This window comes from Thrips palmi, unplaced genomic scaffold (genome assembly GCF_012932325.1).
Source record: "Thrips palmi isolate BJ-2018 unplaced genomic scaffold, TpBJ-2018v1 HiC_scaffold_1, whole genome shotgun sequence".
Lineage (NCBI taxonomy): Eukaryota > Metazoa > Arthropoda > Insecta > Thysanoptera > Thripidae > Thrips > Thrips palmi.
This window is the reverse complement of record NW_023144620.1, coordinates 5070220-5088078: the sequence shown is the minus strand read 5'-3', so window position 1 is coordinate 5088078 and position 17859 is coordinate 5070220. Positions and strand designations below refer to the sequence as shown.

At 46.7% G+C, this 17859-nt stretch overlaps 2 protein-coding genes across 3 annotated transcripts in view; both read right to left on the bottom strand.

Annotated features, from left to right (window-relative positions):
* Positions 1 to 6893, bottom strand: part of LOC117641395 — a 78073-nt gene extending 71180 nt beyond the window's left edge. Inside the window, exons 1-2 of the mRNA XM_034378678.1 lie at positions 6713 to 6893; positions 819 to 894 (exon numbers count right to left, since the gene is read on the bottom strand). Coding sequence (XP_034234569.1) covers positions 819 to 888 — 70 coding nt within the window. The 5' untranslated portion in view covers positions 889 to 894; positions 6713 to 6893. The remainder of the gene's footprint in view (positions 1 to 818; positions 895 to 6712) is intronic.
* Positions 6894 to 7314: 421 nt separating this feature from the next.
* The window catches only part of LOC117645234 (basement membrane-specific heparan sulfate proteoglycan core protein-like), a 110967-nt gene continuing 100422 nt past the window's right edge, over positions 7315 to 17859 (bottom strand). For both annotated transcript variants that reach the window (XM_034385285.1, XM_034385293.1), the window contains 25 exons: positions 17670 to 17850; positions 17352 to 17588; positions 16803 to 17266; positions 16512 to 16693; positions 16334 to 16430; positions 16154 to 16254; positions 15913 to 16075; positions 15152 to 15301; positions 14341 to 14530; positions 14167 to 14264; positions 13936 to 14099; positions 13597 to 13819; positions 13341 to 13523; positions 13095 to 13244; positions 12787 to 13005; positions 12541 to 12706; positions 12304 to 12449; positions 11971 to 12215; positions 11678 to 11880; positions 11441 to 11577; positions 11165 to 11365; positions 10874 to 11089; positions 10645 to 10792; positions 9991 to 10498; positions 7315 to 9648 (listed from right to left, as the gene is read on the bottom strand). In XM_034385285.1, the coding sequence (XP_034241176.1) occupies positions 10000 to 10498; positions 10645 to 10792; positions 10874 to 11089; positions 11165 to 11365; positions 11441 to 11577; positions 11678 to 11880; positions 11971 to 12215; positions 12304 to 12449; positions 12541 to 12706; positions 12787 to 13005; positions 13095 to 13244; positions 13341 to 13523; positions 13597 to 13819; positions 13936 to 14099; positions 14167 to 14264; positions 14341 to 14530; positions 15152 to 15301; positions 15913 to 16075; positions 16154 to 16254; positions 16334 to 16430; positions 16512 to 16693; positions 16803 to 17266; positions 17352 to 17588; positions 17670 to 17850 (4763 nt within the window). In that variant the 3' untranslated portion in view covers positions 7315 to 9648; positions 9991 to 9999. The remainder of the gene's footprint in view (positions 9649 to 9990; positions 10499 to 10644; positions 10793 to 10873; positions 11090 to 11164; positions 11366 to 11440; positions 11578 to 11677; positions 11881 to 11970; positions 12216 to 12303; positions 12450 to 12540; positions 12707 to 12786; positions 13006 to 13094; positions 13245 to 13340; positions 13524 to 13596; positions 13820 to 13935; positions 14100 to 14166; positions 14265 to 14340; positions 14531 to 15151; positions 15302 to 15912; positions 16076 to 16153; positions 16255 to 16333; positions 16431 to 16511; positions 16694 to 16802; positions 17267 to 17351; positions 17589 to 17669; positions 17851 to 17859) is intronic.

Sequence of the window (17859 nt, the reverse complement as noted above, 5' to 3'; positions counted from 1 at the left end):
CGTAAAGTCGTGTGATCCCGATGGCGGGGTCCGGGGATCGAATCCCATCATTTCATTACATTTTTCGACCGCCTTCCTCCCACTGCAACTCAAACCCGTCGTCCAACACGCTGCCAGACGTACAAGCGTGATAGCGTAGTGGTCAGAGTCACATTCACCTGGCCACTCCGCTGTGGGTGTCTAAAAAACAATCCGCTTCGGCGGGTTGGCCTCGGCACTGGAGCGATGGCGTATTTGATCCATCAATCCAGACCACCCGGTGTGTGGTTTCGGGTGGTGCCTCCTTGATCCGTCGGGGAGGCGATGATAAGTCCTTTGAAGCTGGCCTAAAAAGCTGTTTTTCGGACGGGAGCGCCGGACAGTGGGGGTACCATGGGGTAAACACAACCAAACCCCACGAAAACAAGAAGCTCCCCCCAAACCCCTTCTCTGTCTGAGTCTCTCTCTGTCTCTCTGTCGTCTCACTCTACGTCCCGCCCCTCAAGAGCTTCGTACTGGGTGCTCTCACCCAGCTGCCTGAGCTTTGGGGTCCTACTGGGTCCCCGGCGAACGCTTTGGGGCGCTGACGGGATTAACCCCCCGGGATGATAGCACCGGTTCCCATCCCGAACACCGAAGTAAAGCAGGAGGCCTCCCCATTAAGACTGGGGAGGGGGGGTAGAGTTCAATTTTTTTTTTTCCCTTTCAAAATTTCTCAGTCAATACTCGTTCGGTTTCCTTATATGGGGTAGGCGGGCTCATTCCAAAGATAGTAATTAAAATTGTGTATGAAACAATATATATATACCCGCGGGTGACAAGCCAGTCGGTGTGCTTACCTGTGATCAGCATCAGCATGACGGCCGCGGGCGCGACGAAGGCGGCGGCTCTGGTCCATCGGCTGTCCATGGCTCCCTGCAACACGTCCAGAGGCGTCAAGGCTTTGTTGGTGTTGTTTTTGCTGCTGTTGTTGTTGCTGCCGCGATGCAATATATTTATCGGCCCGGCGACGCCGTTTTGGCGGCACCGCGGAGTGGGGTGGTGCGGGGTGGTGCGGGGTGGTGAGGTGCACGGAGGCGGTGGCGCCGGAAATTTTGCATACATGAGACCCCGGGGAGCGGAGAAAAAGGCATTGAAAAGACGGCCTCCAGAGGCGCGGCCGGGCACGGCCGCCAACGCAAAACGGGAGGCGCCATGGCCCCGACCTCAACCAGAGCGACTGTGTCGTGCAAACGGCAGCCGAACGCAAAATCGAGACGGGAGTCCTTTAGTCTAGAAACAGAAACAGTGCCTATCGCGCAAACGACACGACACCGAACGCGCCATCAGGGCACTCCATTAGAGTTCACATACCAGGGCGCCTTGTCGGGCTCACAACGACACACAAGCATTCGCGCGCGCACACACACACACACACACACACACACACACACTAACACACCGCAACGGGGAACCGCTCAGCGTCCACACGCCCTGTCGCGGTGGCAGGGCGCACAGGGCGGGCAGGGCGGGCAGGCAGGCCCCTGTGCTGTGACAAGGGGGCGCGGCCCGTCCGGGCCCGTCCCGGCCCCACACGTTGCGATGCGAGACAGAGAGAGAGAGAGAGACAGAGAGAGAGAGAGAGAGAGAGAGAGAGAGAGAGCGAGAGAGAGAGAGAGAGAGCGACGTGCATCTAAACAAATTGGGGCCGTAGCTCTTCCTCGCTGCGTCGCCGTGCGTCGCTCCTCCCGCTGCGCCGCGGCCCTTTGGCCGCCCTCCACCGCCTCGCCCTCGATTACTCCACCATCGCCGCCCCGTCCCCATCCTGGAGCCCCTGGAGTCCTCGGCCACCAGCTGCAGGCTCATTCCGAGTGTCCTTTTCATCGCTCTGTCTCCCTCGCACCAATGCGGGGCGCCCCATGAGTGCGAGAGAGACAGAGCGACGAGGACGACTCTCGGACTCAGTCTGCTGGACCGCCAGATATAGGTCGCCACCTATTTCGGTACCAGGACACGCGTGCCCACGCAGGGGACCCGGGACAGTTGAGTTGTTGTGTTTGTTTTTTGTTGTTGGGCCGCCAGAGTTTGTACCCGAGGCCGTCCAGGGCCTGGCCCCGGCCGGGCCTAACCACACACACAGACTGTTGACAAGTCCCGGTACGGCCCGGCCGGCCTGCTGCCGCATGGCCGCAGCCGCGGTGCGCGCCGCTAGCGCGGCTTGGCGCGGCTTGGCGCAGCTTCGGACGCTCTATTTGATGGGCGTTGAATTGGCCCCACAACGGGGAGGGCACGAGGCCGCGGCCCGTGCGGTCGTGCGGTTGCGGGGCGGGGCGGGGCGGGGGACAAACACACGACCTGCGGCATACAGCACCACCACGCGAGTAAGTACCTGCACCAAAGCCGCTTCAAGATACGCCACTCCCTTTAGGGAAAAAAGACACGGCAGGTCTCAACACAGCAATGAGAAAGAATCAGCGATGCCCCCACGAACCGACCGACCCCCAATAGATACCACCCCACACAGATGTGCCGATCGTTGCTTTGATGCGTTACAACTTGTTTTGAAAATACGAATACTCTTTATTCCTTTTCAAACGGCGATTCCATACTCATGACCGGATCACGGCTTCATCACACTCACTCACCCACTCACTGACTCACTCACACACAGACAGAGTCCTTCACTCACTCAAACGCACTCCGTCACACACACACTCTCCCGCGCGCGTATTGTGCGCCTTTTGTTGTCGATCGTTTGCACGGAGAGGTATGCACGCGGGGGGAATGGATGGAATACGGAACGAGAAATGGCAAATGGCTGAGCAGCAGCCAAGTGCCCCCCGCCAAAGACCTCGCTTCACTTCACCCCGCCCCGCCCCCTACACTCGCGTTCAACCGCTGCTGGGTGCGCGCTCACCGCAACAAGGGCCGAGTGGGCCGGGCCGGGGCTGTGCATTAACCATGTAGAGAACACGGCGTGGAAATCACGCCCTCTTCACCCGCGGGGGAGGGGGGGTGCGTCCCCGGGGGCAGGTGGCAGCGGATCCGAACCATCCGAACGACTACCCGTGTGGCCCGAGACCTGGTAAAGATGGTGTTATTTTGGCGTTCTTCGGACTCCAAATGTACTTTAAATTAACACCAAAAGGACACCATAGAAGCACGCTAAAATAACTCCATAATTACATCAAATGCATTTGGTGTCAACGCGGCGTTATTATGGAGTTTTTTTAGTGTAAAAAGGCTCGTTTTTTCACCAAAAGAACGCCATAATAATACCAAAGCAGAGGACAGCCATAGAGAAAAATGACAAAAGAGAGACGGCAGGTGTTGATCCCCAGATCTGCGACACGGCAGTTTCGTGCGGAACCGCTTGGCCAGAGCGACTCCGAGAAGATGAGCCGCACGGCAGCTATATGTCGTGCGTTGTGCCGCGCTCGGACTTAGCCCGAATCCCCGCGGCTGGAGCCCAATCTTGTTTCTATAAACATGAACTCGTACAGTGTAGCAGACCATTACAGGTTCCGTCATGTTTATAGAAACAAGATTGGGCTCCAGTTCTATGTTCTATAAACATGACAGGACCTGTAATGGTCTGCTACACTGTACGAGTTCATGTTTATAGAAACAAGATTGGGCTCCAGCCGCGGGGATTCGGGCTAAGTCCGAGCGCGGCACAACGCACGACATATAGCTGCCGTGCGGCTCGTCCTCCCGGACTCGCTCTGGCCAAGCGGTTCCGCACGAAACTTCCGAGTCGCAGATCTGGGGATCAACACCTGCCGTCTCTCTTTTGTCATTTTTCTCTATGGCTGTCCTCTGCTTTGGTATTATTATGGCGTTCTTTTGGTGAAAAAACGAGCCTTTTTACACTAAAAAAACTCCATAATAACGCCGCGTTGACACCAAATGCATTCGATGTAATTATGGAGTTATTTTAGCGTGCTTTTATGGTGTCCTTTTGGTGTTAATTTGAAGTACATTTGGAGTCCGAAGAACGCCAAAATAACACCATCTTTACCAGGTCTCGGGCCACACGGGTAGGGCGGCAGTGGTGGCGGTGGCAGCACGCTGCCGGCGAATCTGTGAAACCAATCTAAACATGTATAGCGAGTCCCTGCTCCCCGCCATTGTGGCGGTACGGGCGGTACCACTGGGGCGCCCCTCCCCTCCACCCCCCCCGCGCGACTATCTTCTTGAATTCTGTTTCAAGGAGACTGCCGCCGCAAACCGCTTCGCCTCCCTCTTCTCCATTCGAGACCGCGGTGCGCAGGCCTTATTACGGGTCCCGTCGATGCGGCGAAGCGGCTTCCACTACAAGCAGCACCTGCGCGCCGAGGGCGGCCGACGCCAAGGGCGGCCGACGCCAAGGGCGGCAAGGTCATTCCCTTTCACCCTTGCAGGCCCGCGGAGGCGCACCACATTATCATCCCCTCGAGGAACTAATTCGGAGGGAATGCATAAATGAAACGAACGGACGAACAAAAGAAACACGCGGCGGCCCGTTGGCGCCGTTGGCACACAGTGCACGTGATAATGCAGGTGGGGAATCGCTGCACGCCATTCAAAATTGAAAGCCTGCCGACGGCGGGGCGGGGCGGGCCAAACGGCGGACTAATTCACCCCAGCACTCCCCCCCCCCCTCGCCTCCTGACCACAAAAAGCTATTCCCTTCGAGCGCTTCCCCCTGCCCGCCCCTGGCATTCGGTATTTTTTATTTTATTTTATTTTCGGCCCCTCTGGAAAAAAAGAGAAGAAAAAATAAAAGCGCTCCAATCCTGCTCCTCGTCCCCCCCCCCACTCTTATCTAGGTGTGAGATCCCGTGCATTCGCAATGATCTTTGCTTCGTGCCCCGCGTGCCCGGGTGCCCGGCGGGCCACGGCGGGCCACGGCAGGCCAGGCCACGAAGCGCCGCCTTTAATATTAAGAACAACGGGGATGCGGCCAATCTCGCGGCGGTCTTTACGTCGCCGAGCGAAGCTAGCGAAGCCTTCCGCCAATCGTATGCGGGTCGCGCATTCGCTCGCTTTGGTCAGGGTTGCGCCGGGGTTGCCGCACAATCAGCCCAAAAATTCCCCGCGGGTGTCGAAAGGGATGCCAACCTTCGTGGCGGCCAACTTCTCGTAAGTAAAGCCCAGGTACTGTATTGTCTAATGCACACGCCGGGGTAGGCAACCCTTTCGACACGGGCGCATCGTGGGAATTTTTTTCCCACTCGTGTGGCAACGCTGCGTTTGCTCATTACGAGGCGGCGCGCGCGGCGTATTGCGGCTGCAGGACGCAGGCGTTGCACATAAACCACTGCCGGGCGGGGCAGGGGCAGGGCGGGGGCAGGCGCGCGTCGCAGCGAACCTGGGCGATATATAACGCGCCGCTGCACGCTGCGTCCCAGCGCCAGGGCCCCACTGCGCCCCTCTGCGCCCCTGCGACGTGCAACGCCCCACTTTGATTGGCACTACTCCTTTTCCCCGCCACCTGGATCCGTTAGGTTTGTCTCCGGTACCCGTTTGTACGCGTCTGGGCAGAGACACCCACCGTGGCAGTGATGTACAAGGCGTCTTCAGGGAGAGGCACGCCACGTCCGACACAAAACCGAAAAATGATGGCAATCTACGGAACACTGTTTTCTGTTTGTCTTGGCTTGTCCATGAGGTGCTTAGGCGAAGTCCAAAAGTGAGAACGAGATCGTGAAGAGACGCCTCCTTGCGGGAAGGCAACCCATCGCACGTCGCATGAGAGCGAGCACCCCAGTCCAGCCTGTAGTGGTAATGCTCGAGGGGCTAGAGGCCCGATGGGTTGCCTACCCGGCAGGCGTACGCTTCGGCTGCCTGGGTATCGGGTCCTTTTCAAGTTCAACCTCGTGGCGCCCCGAAAGTGCGGGGTGCGCGCCGTGCCGCCGTGCCAGCGTGCCGCCGTGCCACAGGGTCTAAAAGGGCGGGTCCACGGTGGCCGCGGGTGCCACCGAGAATACAGAGCAGCGAAGTGGGCCGCCTCGCCTCGACGGGCGCTGCGTGTCTGGCCCTGCTGGCCGTGGTGGCCGTGCTGGCCGCGGTGCAGGGAAGTGACCTGGCAATCCCTCAGGACATCTTCGTGGACTGGACTGGCGTTGGCGGCGAGGGCAGTGCAGGGCAGTGCACAGTGCAGGGACCCCCGGAAGGCGAGGGGCATTCAGCCGCCAGCGCGCCAGCGGGTTTCGAGGCCAAAAGTCAAAGGACCGTCCATTCTTTGAAGAGCTCTCGAACTGTGATTGGCAGCCTGCCTGGTGCAGTGCCTGGCCGCCTCCTAGCAGTGCGTCAAGTTGGCGGGCAGGTCGCCAGTGCCAGCACCCTGCGCCCCGGGCCCCGCCCTGCAGCAGCACCGAGGCTCTCCTCCTACAGCGCGCTGTAGCGAATAGGAACCCGGAAAGCTCGCCAATCGGTACTTCACCTCGACATTCATTGAGAGAAGCGCTCTGCCCTCGGCTCTGCCCCCTGGACTGGTTTCGAACACGCTCGGTCCAGCTGCATCGCTCTATCTCTCTCGCACTCGTGGGCAGTTCCGTAGGGTGCGAGAGAGACAGGCGACGAGAGCTCCGCTTGGAATGATTCTGCTAGCCAGCTCGCGGCCTTTCCGTGCCTCCCCCGCCTCGCAGCCTCTCTCCGGAGAGACTGCAGAAAGACGAGGAGAAAGTAAAGTGTGTTGCGTGGACAGCGGTGGTCTAGGTGAGAGTCCTAAAGTGAGTGGTGCCGTTGTGATTCCCTTCGCGTTACTAACTTTCGTGTTCGGACGCTGGATGCTGGATGTTTGGTCTGCGGGGTGGGGCGCGGCGCGGCGCGGGACGGGACGGCGGGGGTGGCTCGCGACGAGAGTCGGCACGAAACACGCGGGAAGGCGCGGAGCGGTGCGGCCTGAGCGGGGAGCGGCGTCACTGTGCGCAGTCCGCGGAGGTGCGTGAGGGTCGGGCGCCGGCAACTCACTGAGGGGAACGCCGAGGCGCCGACGCCAACATCCCTCGTGGAGCAGCGCCGGTCCACGCGGCGATACCCCGCGCCTGCAGCGTGGTGTGCGCGGCCCTCTGGAGCTACCCCACGCCGCCCACGGCACGGCGCAGTCGCGCGCCGTGGAGGTAGGCAACCCATCGTATCCTCAGCGAGAGAAGACTGTTTAGGGCCGATGATCCTCGAAAGGGTGTTAACTCCAGATTGGGCCATTAGAATTTTTGGGTCTACATCGTTTGTGCGACCTCTGGACCCAAGCCCAATGGACTTGACACATTCCATTTGCTGTGTCAATTGCGTTGCCCGGTGGCTCCACTTGGGTCATCCCAGTACTTCTGTTTAAGGAAAGGATTCACTCTTTGGAAATAAATTGATTACTTGTTTTCATAAGTCTTTATTGTCATTTTTGTGATTGTGATCAATCTCAATAAGGAAAATACTCTTCCTAACAGTCAACATTATTATAGTGCTATTAGAAAAAAATTAAAAACTTGTGCAGAGCAACACAGCATACATACATAACAAAAATTGTCATTCCAAGCCAAGGGGAATGCAACTTGTTTTCATAAGGATGGAGGTCTCCTTTTATTGTAATATTTTGCTGCAAGGATTAATTATCAAATACCGTCAATATATTAAAAATTTTATTATGCTATGCTGCTCAAAGACATTAACTGAAGACACGCTTAATGTAGCTGTCGTTTCTATTGCAGATATAAATCCTACCTGATCAGTTTTCAACAACAAATTTGGCACATTGCCAGGCAACACGTTACTACACACAAATGTAGTATTGTTATAGCTAAAGCTCTCCCCTGTTCAAGCCATCACAGCTAACGTCCATATATTTTCTAAACAGATACAGCAAGCAACCGATGAAAACATGAGGGAAAGCAGATGGACAAACAACTTACATATATATTATGGAACAATTACTATAACTTCTGACATTTTTAAAAAATAATAAGATAGGTATAGAATACTGTTCTGGCTAAGTGGGATGGTAGATGTTGAGGATTAACAATCACAATTATTAGACAAAGTATATCTGTCTTCGAAGTAGCAAGGAAATTAAAAGAAAAAGCATTTCAAAAATATTTTTTAACATGCCTGAATGAATTTTATTCATAACTCCCCTTGAGTCGTAAGTTCATTTATCCACCAGTTTTAGTGCTAAGTCCACGAGTACTTGCAAGTCTCCTGAACTCATGAGCACCATGTAATATTCCTCTTTATTGATATGTAAAGTCATCTACATTCAAGATAGTAGTTGCCTCTTGTATCAGTATTGTACATGCAAGACCACCAGCATGACATGAGTCGAGTACCAAGTATCTGAAGATAAGATATAAGATTCATGGGACTCGATCATTTAATTTACAAAAACAATTACCGTAATTTAAAAAAAAAAATCATTCCATTCTGCATTTGCGAGAAAGACACCTTTGCTAAACTAATGGCCGTTGAGTGAGGCCTGACACAGGAATTTTTCAAAGCATATATCTGTACAAATAAATTAATGTCAAACTTTCATTCTTAACATTCATACACATATGGAAGATTAGACTGATGTTAACAAAATTTGGTGAATGAAAGTAGTTATCCTAATATGTACATTTCCTCACTTACAACTAATACAAAAAGATAGAAAACAGGGTATCCATCAACATACAAATAAAATATTCTTATGACTGATGACAGATCAACAAATTTATTGTGCTTCATTCAGTAACAGTTAAGGTTATCAGGCTCCACCCAACATTCACAGCTTAACAACAAAAAAAAAAAGAAACGTAAAAAGGAATACATAAATATAATTACACAATTTGGCATTACATGATTCAACAGCTTACTTTATCTCTAAATCATTTGCTATACCTTAAATAGTTAAAATTTTGAAATGGAGTTACATTAAGAGAAATTATGATACAAAATCACATCACTTTCACAATTACAACATTGCAAACCAAAGTACTGAAACCAATAAAAATAAATTATGGCAGTGCTATCGTTCACAAGCAGAACTAAAATCATTGTGCGTAAAAATGTACAAATTAGTGTTATTTTCATAATTGAGCTATGGCACATGCATGAGAGCAAGCATTACTTCTGACTGCAAGCTCTCATTTTAGCTCTTAACAAAGCTAAAGCAAAAAAAAAAGGAAAAAAAAACAAACATAAAAAAATGAGAGAAAATGACTATATGAAACGTTAAATTAAATAACACACATGAGGAAACATAACTAGGACTGGTTGTCATCGGTACAGACTATGACTTAAATTAACTATGGGTAAGCGCTATACAATATCACTGAGAAATGTTGCAAAGGAAGGTATGGAGGACATGCTGCTTTCCATATAGTTAAAGGGAGCATTAAATTTACCATTAGCTCAAATGACGCCTGAATGAAATCTTCGTTACTGATACACAGAATTACAGCCCAAAATAAAGCAGGTCACATGTGAAATCATTGACTGTAAATTAGAGATATTTTTTGTGAAGAAGAAGAAGAAGTGTTTTATGATCAAGCAAAGTACAGAATCTCAATATCTTGGACTCAATACATGCAACAATTATTTTGAATTTAACAATGAGCTAATGACAAAGTAAAAGCATAAACTGGAATAGTTTCCTTTTGTCAGCAACATTATTTGAACATTTAATGTGCTGGGTCATCAGCATAGTCTTCTTCATCAATGTCATCATCAGACCTGAAAAAGCAAAATTTTTAAATTACCATTTTTGTATTATGTTAAGGGTTAAAGGTGTTACTGCTTGCAAGGTGGACCAATATATTCACTATACACCCAGAACTATGAGCACTGTTAAAGCAAGCACAAGATAAGTTGCGAGTTAGACTGTAAGATGTTTCTTTCATTGTCATCAATATGACATCATTCAGTTCTATGCTGTGAGGAATCCAGCCCTTATCTCACAGTACAGTACCATCTTGTGAGTTACGTTCATTAAGACATCTACCAACTGAGTGTGAATGAAACATTTCCAAAGAGACATACATGAAAAGAACATGATAAAAATAAGGTTTGTCATACCTACAATTTCTATCTCCAAAATGGTGAGCTTGTCCTTATACTAAATATTACCATCAACAAAACTAAACTTAATGAAGAGTTACATGAATGACATGAAGACTTTGGATTAGGAGGCTTTGAGGTGGTCTTTTTTCGCCTAGCTGTATCTAGATCATTAAAAGGTGGATCAAAAATAGGGTGTGAATTATCACTAGATCTTAAAAAGGGATCATTACTTTTCAAAATATTATTGTCCTGATTAATTGAGTTAATATTTATGGTTACGGGATACGAGTTTTCAGTAGTTAATATTTGTGTTTCGTCAACAGGATTTCTGTTTCTACTGTCAAAAGGTTTTTCATATATATGAGGACTTATTTCCCCAGATTCTAAAAAGCTATCAGTCATGACAGGTAAAGGCTGAGATGTTGTCACAAAGTCCTGTTCTATTTCAAGGATTTCTGCAGCATCTGTGTAAACTAAAGAGGATGGTGTCCACTTAAACCTATTGTGGGGAGGAACATCACTCCTTATTTCAGAATTAAGTAAATTAAAGAATCCAAGCAGCATTCCAGATAAAACGAGATCAGAAAGACAGTGTTAGTGAGTTAGATCAGTCAAGAGGTAATTAACATGTCTTTACATCAATGCGCTAGTCTATAACAAATCACTTACTTTGGACAATTTAGAACATTGCTACCAGACACAGCTTCTTGATAAAGGTTCAACACACTTGAGTGTTGTATTTGTACAGCATGTATGCATCCAGAGAATCCATGAGTATGTTTGTTGCCAGTCATAAGGCCTGGGTTGGGCACACCACCTACAAGCAAAGAACCATGGCTAAGGTTCGGTGCAACCTTCAAAACGGCAAAGAAAATATTTCAGCAACTATGATACGTACCTATGTAAATGTTTCCATTTGCATTGAGTTGTATGAGGGTGCCATTACTATGTCCTTGGGCAGAGGACTGCCCATCAAGTTCTATACTGCCCTCTTCAGCACGTCGCCGCAGAACGACAGTGTGTGGCAACCCATCATTTACACTCACTCCACCAAGTTGAATATGAGCTGGTCCAGAGCCCAGTTCATAGCTCCATTCTAATTTTCCATTAATGACTGAAAGATGAAGAAGATAAAATGATTACTTACAGCTCATTTATGACATGAATCTCCAAGTGCAGTGAAACGTACTTGACAGGGATAAGTAGTCCTGACTCGTGCCATCAACATCAGGGGTTTGTCCATGCCACAGAACCAGAGAATTGGTGTCATTGGTTGTGAAGCGAATACTTATCACTTCATCTTCTGATGTTGATTTATGGTGCAAAAGAGCACGGTTTAACTCAAGCCACCCATCTCCACTGAAACTAACTTGTGAGCTGAATTGTACACCTGTGGGCATGAACATATGAAAAGAGGGTGTTCATACTTAAACAAAGTCAATTTTGAAGTAAAGTTTAAACTTACTTTCGCTACATGTTGCACCACCAAAGCCAAGTGGGCAATGACATTTGAATGAATTCTGAGAACCAGTGCATGTACCACCATTGAGACACGGATGAAGGACAAGGCACATATCTAATTCAATTTCACAGTCTTTGCCACTGGAAAAAAAAAATTATGATTAATGTTATGAAAAATACATTTTAGAATTCAATCTGAATTAATACTAGTTAACAGGCAGGTCAAAAAATAAATGTGTACCTGAATCCCTCAGGACAGCTGCAGGTGTAATGGTGGCCACCGGCTGAATTGCAAGTTCCTCCATTCTGGCAAGGAGTAAAATGACAAGGATTGGTCAGGCCTCCACGACCACCCCTTTGGCCATGTCTTGTGCTGCAGTCCTCTACATTTGCAGAGTCCACCACAGAGCTAATCAAGTCAAGAGAAAGACTAGCAACGTCAACCTTAAAACAGTGAAAACCAAAGAGCAAAATTATTTACCAGAAATGGTGGAATTATTTTTTAGACTTGAAGCCCAGATAATTTTATTGTACCTCTGAAATGCAGCCAGAGAAGCCCTGATCAACATTCATACCAGGAGCTAGGCGGATCTTCTGCCTATCATAGCCACCAATGTACAGTGGTGTTTGTAAGATGAGTGGTTTAGAGGATCCATGAATCCGCTGAGTCACAGGCTCACCATTAACTGACAGGCGAGCTTCTCGTGGGTCCCGAGATAAAGTAATTGTGAACCATTCACCTTGCAGCAGCTCTCTCTTTGATCTCAAAACAGAAGTTCCTGAGCAAGGAGAACCAAGAGTAAGATAAGACAAAAGAAGGGAAAGGACGTCACATCCAGAATATTCAAAAAGTAGTTTTTTAAGTACCTGTCCCAGCATCAAAACGGAATTCTAGATGCCTGTCTTTAATAGAGAGAGCAGCAAAATCTCCAGTGCCATCATCATTTTGGGCAGTGTACATCACAAGTGAATCTGACAACTCAGCAGGATTAAGACGTAAAGTCATCTTCAGTCTGTAGAATGATAGGAGAAACACACACTTAGCGTGCAACCAATCACAATCAAATTAAAAGCACAAGAAAACAAAATAAAATACAAACTTACTTTCGAGGAGTTTTTGGAGTGGTGTATGCTAAATAAGCACCATTTGAGAATGCAGGATCTTGAATGGTCACATCATATTCACAGTGGCTGCCTATCTTACCCATAGGGCAAAGGCACTCCATGCCACCAAACGGCAAATTAACGCACCGTCCAGCTCCACAGGCACCTAAAATCAAATAATGTCATTTTAATTACCAAACATTTCCCCTTGCGTACATATTTTAATGTCACAAGTTGTGCACTGACCTGGGTAGCATGATTGACCAGTCTTACTGCAGTCATCCCCACTGAACCCAGCAGGGCAAAGACAGGTGTGACCAGTTGGAGTAGCTGCTTCTTGGCAGACACCATTGTGTTTGCATGTGCTTCCAGCACACGTCTCGCACGTTGTAACACCTTCTGTGGCTGTTGCATCGCGTACAAGTTCATGTTCTACTCCGCCAACAACAAGCCTACTAATGCATCCTGTAAATAATTTAAAAATTATAAGTTTGAGGCTTTTTTTCAGGCAAATATTTGTATCATTAATTTCAAAATCTTTCTAGCACACATACCAATAATTCCTTGAGAATGACCAGCAAGTCTATGGATAGATCTGAAATCTGGAACTCCACCTAAGTACAATGGTTCCACCAAGTCAAGACCTTGGAAACGTCCAGCAGCTGTTCCCCTGTAAGGACCTGCTCCATCTACATACATGTCACCTATGAAGGCAGCATGAATGACACACAGGGAGAATTAGAACAAACAACAAAAAGCAAAAATGTAAAAATAATTTTAAATAAGACAAAAGAACTCACCATCCCTACGGCTTCGCATAAGTTTGACTGTATGCCATTGGCCAAGAGCAACAGGTAATGCAGACTTGACAACTGCAGGCCCCGACCCAACATCAAATCTGAACTCGACAAATCCATTATTTAAGCCTAAAGACACAAAGTCTCCTGAGCCACCACTCTGCTGACCATTGTACAGTATGAGACCTGAAACAGATGCACGTGTAAGGCTACTTATAAGAGAACATAACAGCAACTAGACACATAAAAATACACTTACCATTGGATCTTTCTGGCTTGAACGATATGGTTATATTGAAATTAAGATAAGCTTCAAGGAGGGTTGGTAATGCCATGAAGGAATTGGGTGCTTGAGGGAAGTAAGGAACAACTCCAGTGACAACCAGCACAGTTCGAATGTCCATCTTCATCTCATCATTTTGTGCAGTGCAAGTGTAGAAACCAGCATCTTGTGCCCTTACATCAACAAGGCTCAAGGTCGCCTGGAATTAGAAATACAGTAAATCAATTCAGAGAAAGACTGATAAACAATTTTTTTTTATTTTTATTTTTAGAATAAAAGGGCTTGACAAAATCTCAGACATGAAAATAGAATTACCTCTTTTACACCTCTGGCATCCCGAGGCAATTCTCCACCTAGCTTAGACCAAAGGTACTTCACAGGAGGCTTCAACTCTGTCCTGCAATCCATTAGCACCGTCATCCCGTACGCTGCTGTGCGAGTCTCAACTGGAGGGGGCTCTATCAAATTGACTGGTGGCACTGAAATTAACATCATCAATGAAGAGACCAGAAATGTTAGGTAGAAACTCACTTTTATGAAAGTTACCCTCAATGCTGAGTGTGTAGTCTTCTGACTGCTGCCCGGCAGATGTTTTCGCATTGCATCGATAAATACCGCCATTTGAAGGTCGTACATCAGTAATTCTAAAGACATTACAGCAACCAATTATGATAAATTCATCATAAATAAGAAAAAGCTTTCCAGGATAACGATATAGACCTTAAAGAATCTCCAACAACTCGGACGTTATTCGCAAGCTGGCTTCCAACTTTGGTCCAAGATACTGAGGCAGACGAGTCTCCAACAACTCCGCAACGTACATCAATATCATCACCACTGCGAATGAGGTCTTTGCTTGCATGGATCTGGAGCTCAACCTTTTCTGCTTCATGCAATAACATACCTATTCCTGCTCAAAAAATGGAATTTAAGAGTCAATGGTCATGGGACAAAAACTCACAAGTTCAAAATGTAAATTAATATCAAATAAAATGAAATACGCAAGTTATATAGGTCAAACATTCCTTTGTTAGAAAAGATCATGAGAATGAGTCTTATAAATTCAATGTTAAATTTGATTATTCCATTCACCAAGATAAATAAGACAACCACCAGGACCAAAACACCGATGAAGAAAGGTTGTGGAGAACGAGACCAGCAGTGCTACTTAAATAAAGGTCAATGCTGAATAGATTTTTCTCTATCCATCTCTACTTATAAATTTTTATCGATTGGCAAGCATACTTCCTATTCTTTCACGGCAAATCTTGTAAATCAAAATAAGCTCATCAATATAAAAATTAAAGCTAAACAAGGTCACTTCTAAACTTTTTGCATAACAAACTAATTGATGCGCTAGCCATGCTCTACATATAAAGCCAAAATTCTGGCAAAAAAAAAACAACAAAATAAAACCAACGTAAGTTTAATAGGTTCTGTTCCCTGTTGTTTTCCAAACTGGATTTTCAAGTGGTACGAGGGGAACAAACACAATGGAACAGACATTAACACTAAGTTTAAGTCAACCCACCACGAGGCGATCGGTTTGTTGGACAACCGTGTTCATCACTTCCGTCGTCACAGTCACTGACGCCGTTACAAAGGCGTTCCTGAGGAAGACATTGCTGGACTCCCCTTATGTAGCACTGCATCGTTTGGGGTGGGCAATACTCCTGCAGTGCTGGCAGTGCAAGGAGGAGGGTGAGTAACACACACAAAAAAAAAGAAGAACAAGCAAAGTGTCAAACACATGCAAAAAAAAAAAAATGACAAATTAATTGATGATTGAATGAAGAATTACAAATATGGCTTGCAAAAGTGTCATTATAAAAGCTACATGAGACGAGCAAACTTCAAAACAAATAAAAATAAAAAGTTAGTTCTGACAACCATGAAATGACCGTTAGAAAAGGAGACAGCCATATAAAATGGTAATGAGTCCTATAATAATAAGTTAATCAACAAATGACACTTAATTAGATAAAAGTAGAAAAAGGAAGTGAATTTGATTGTTATTCAGAAAGGACCTCCAACAGCAAAATAAAAACTTTTATCAGACCATAAGTAATAAAAACTTGCAGAAAAAGAACAGTTACAAAGGAGTAGGGAGCAAGAGGACTCTTTTGTAAATTAACATTCATCAATAGTAATAAGAGAAAAGTAACATCAAATCACATCATGCTAGTGCAAATAAAAAAGAAAAACGAACAAACAGACAAAAAAAACGTCCATCATGCTTAGAATACTATCACAAAATCAACGCTGGAATTGAAAAGCCTTTCATCCGTTTACCTTCAACACGCAAATTGATGTAATCAGATCCCACATCTGCATCAGTGCTTGCTTGACACACATAACGGCCAGCATCAGATGGTCTCACGTGATGGATTGTCAGAGTACCTTCCTGCTGCACAGCATTGTCAGGCAGAGCTCTTCCCTCGTGAGTCCATGTGATCTATAAAGTTGACAGTACAAATAAACAGTTAAAAAAGGGCGTTAATACAATGAATTAATTCATAACAACCAATAATACCTGAGTCCCTGGAGCAGCTGCACAGACAAGGCGAGCAGTGGCTCCTTCACGTACAATTTGATCGTGATCTGCAGCTCTTACAAGCGACGTAGGTTGTTGATCTAATGACAAAATTTTAAAAATTTAAAATCTGAGCAAATGACCCTGTTTTACTTTGAAGTTTGTAAAAAAGCAGCAAACCTTGTACAAGAACTTCAGCAACAGCATCGGCTTCTCCATAAGCATTTCTAGCACGGCATAAGTAATGCCCCGAATCCTGAGGTCCTATACGAGTAAACTGAAAAATGCAGATTTCAAATGTTACAAAGGTTTTGCACACAATTGATAAAGCCAATCTTATCACATAAGTCGTTATCACCTCAAGTATTCCATTCTGATCAATGGCATTGCTAGGGAGAGCTGTGTTGCCATAATTTTCTTTCCCAGGGACAGTCCACATAATATTGTGCGGTTCAGATCCAAGAACACGGCAATGCACCTTTGCACTTTCACCAGGGCGCACAACTTGATGTTGAGGATGAAGCTGAATCCTTGGTGGTCCTATCAAGAAACACAAATGAACACAGAATGAGTTTTTAATCCAAACAAAAGCGCAATGCCAACACTATCACAAGCATCTAAAAGTAATTCATTTTAAGAAAATACTCACCATTTACTACTAATCTAGCAGGAGCCCGGAAAAGAAGTTGACTGTTATCGTAACCCTCACATACGTAGAGACCAGCATCCTCCTCCTGAACATTGGTGAGGCGCAATGACCCCTGGAACACAGAGTGCCCCTGAGGAAGTTCTCCACCCGATCGCCTCCACTTGATGAAAATGTTGCTGCTGTTACTACGTAAATCACAACGAAGTTCAGCTGTTCCTCCAACGTTGACAATAAATGGTGCTCCTTCACCATAGCTACCCGGATCCTCCCCAGTTATGTCACCTCTTTCAGGATAGCGATCAAGAACATCATTACTCTCTTCTACAATCAACCGTACGTGATCTTCTGTTAATCCAGCCTTGTTGCGAGCAGAGCAGCTATATGAACCTTCATCAGCTTTGGTTGCTCGAGTTATCTCATAAACAGCATTTTGAGATGATTCGGCAGTCAAATTTGTAGGTTCACTGCAAATATTGCAAGATAGTTAGAAATTGAAATTGAATAATTAACACCTAAAGTACGCTGTATTAATTTCTTATTGAAACATACTAGTAAGCATAACCAGGTCTGTTGCGAGACCAAATCACAGTTGGCCGTGGTTCACCATGAGCTCTACATTCTAGTCGTACTGGTTGACCAACATTCACAGTTATAGGAGAAGATGGTGTGATAGTTATAGTAGGAATAGAATCAATTTCGAGAGATGCTGTGGCATTGGTAGTTCCAACAATGTTTTGAGCTTCACAAGTGTAAACTCCTGCATCAGCAGTTGTTACTCTATTAAATCTGCAAAAATGATAGGATGTTAATAGGTGGTGTTTGATATGAAAAAAACTTAGATATCAGGTTATACTATTTAAAACATACCTCAGCACTCCATTTGGTAGCTCTTCAATGTTGGGAGACAGAGGACGACCATCCGATCGGCGCCACATGACGGCTGGTGAGGGGATACCACTGGTGACGCGGCATTGCAGAAGAGCGCTTCCACCCACAACAACTGTCTGGTGTTGGTTTGGGTATATTTCAATGGCAGGTGGTTCACGGGCTGGATCAC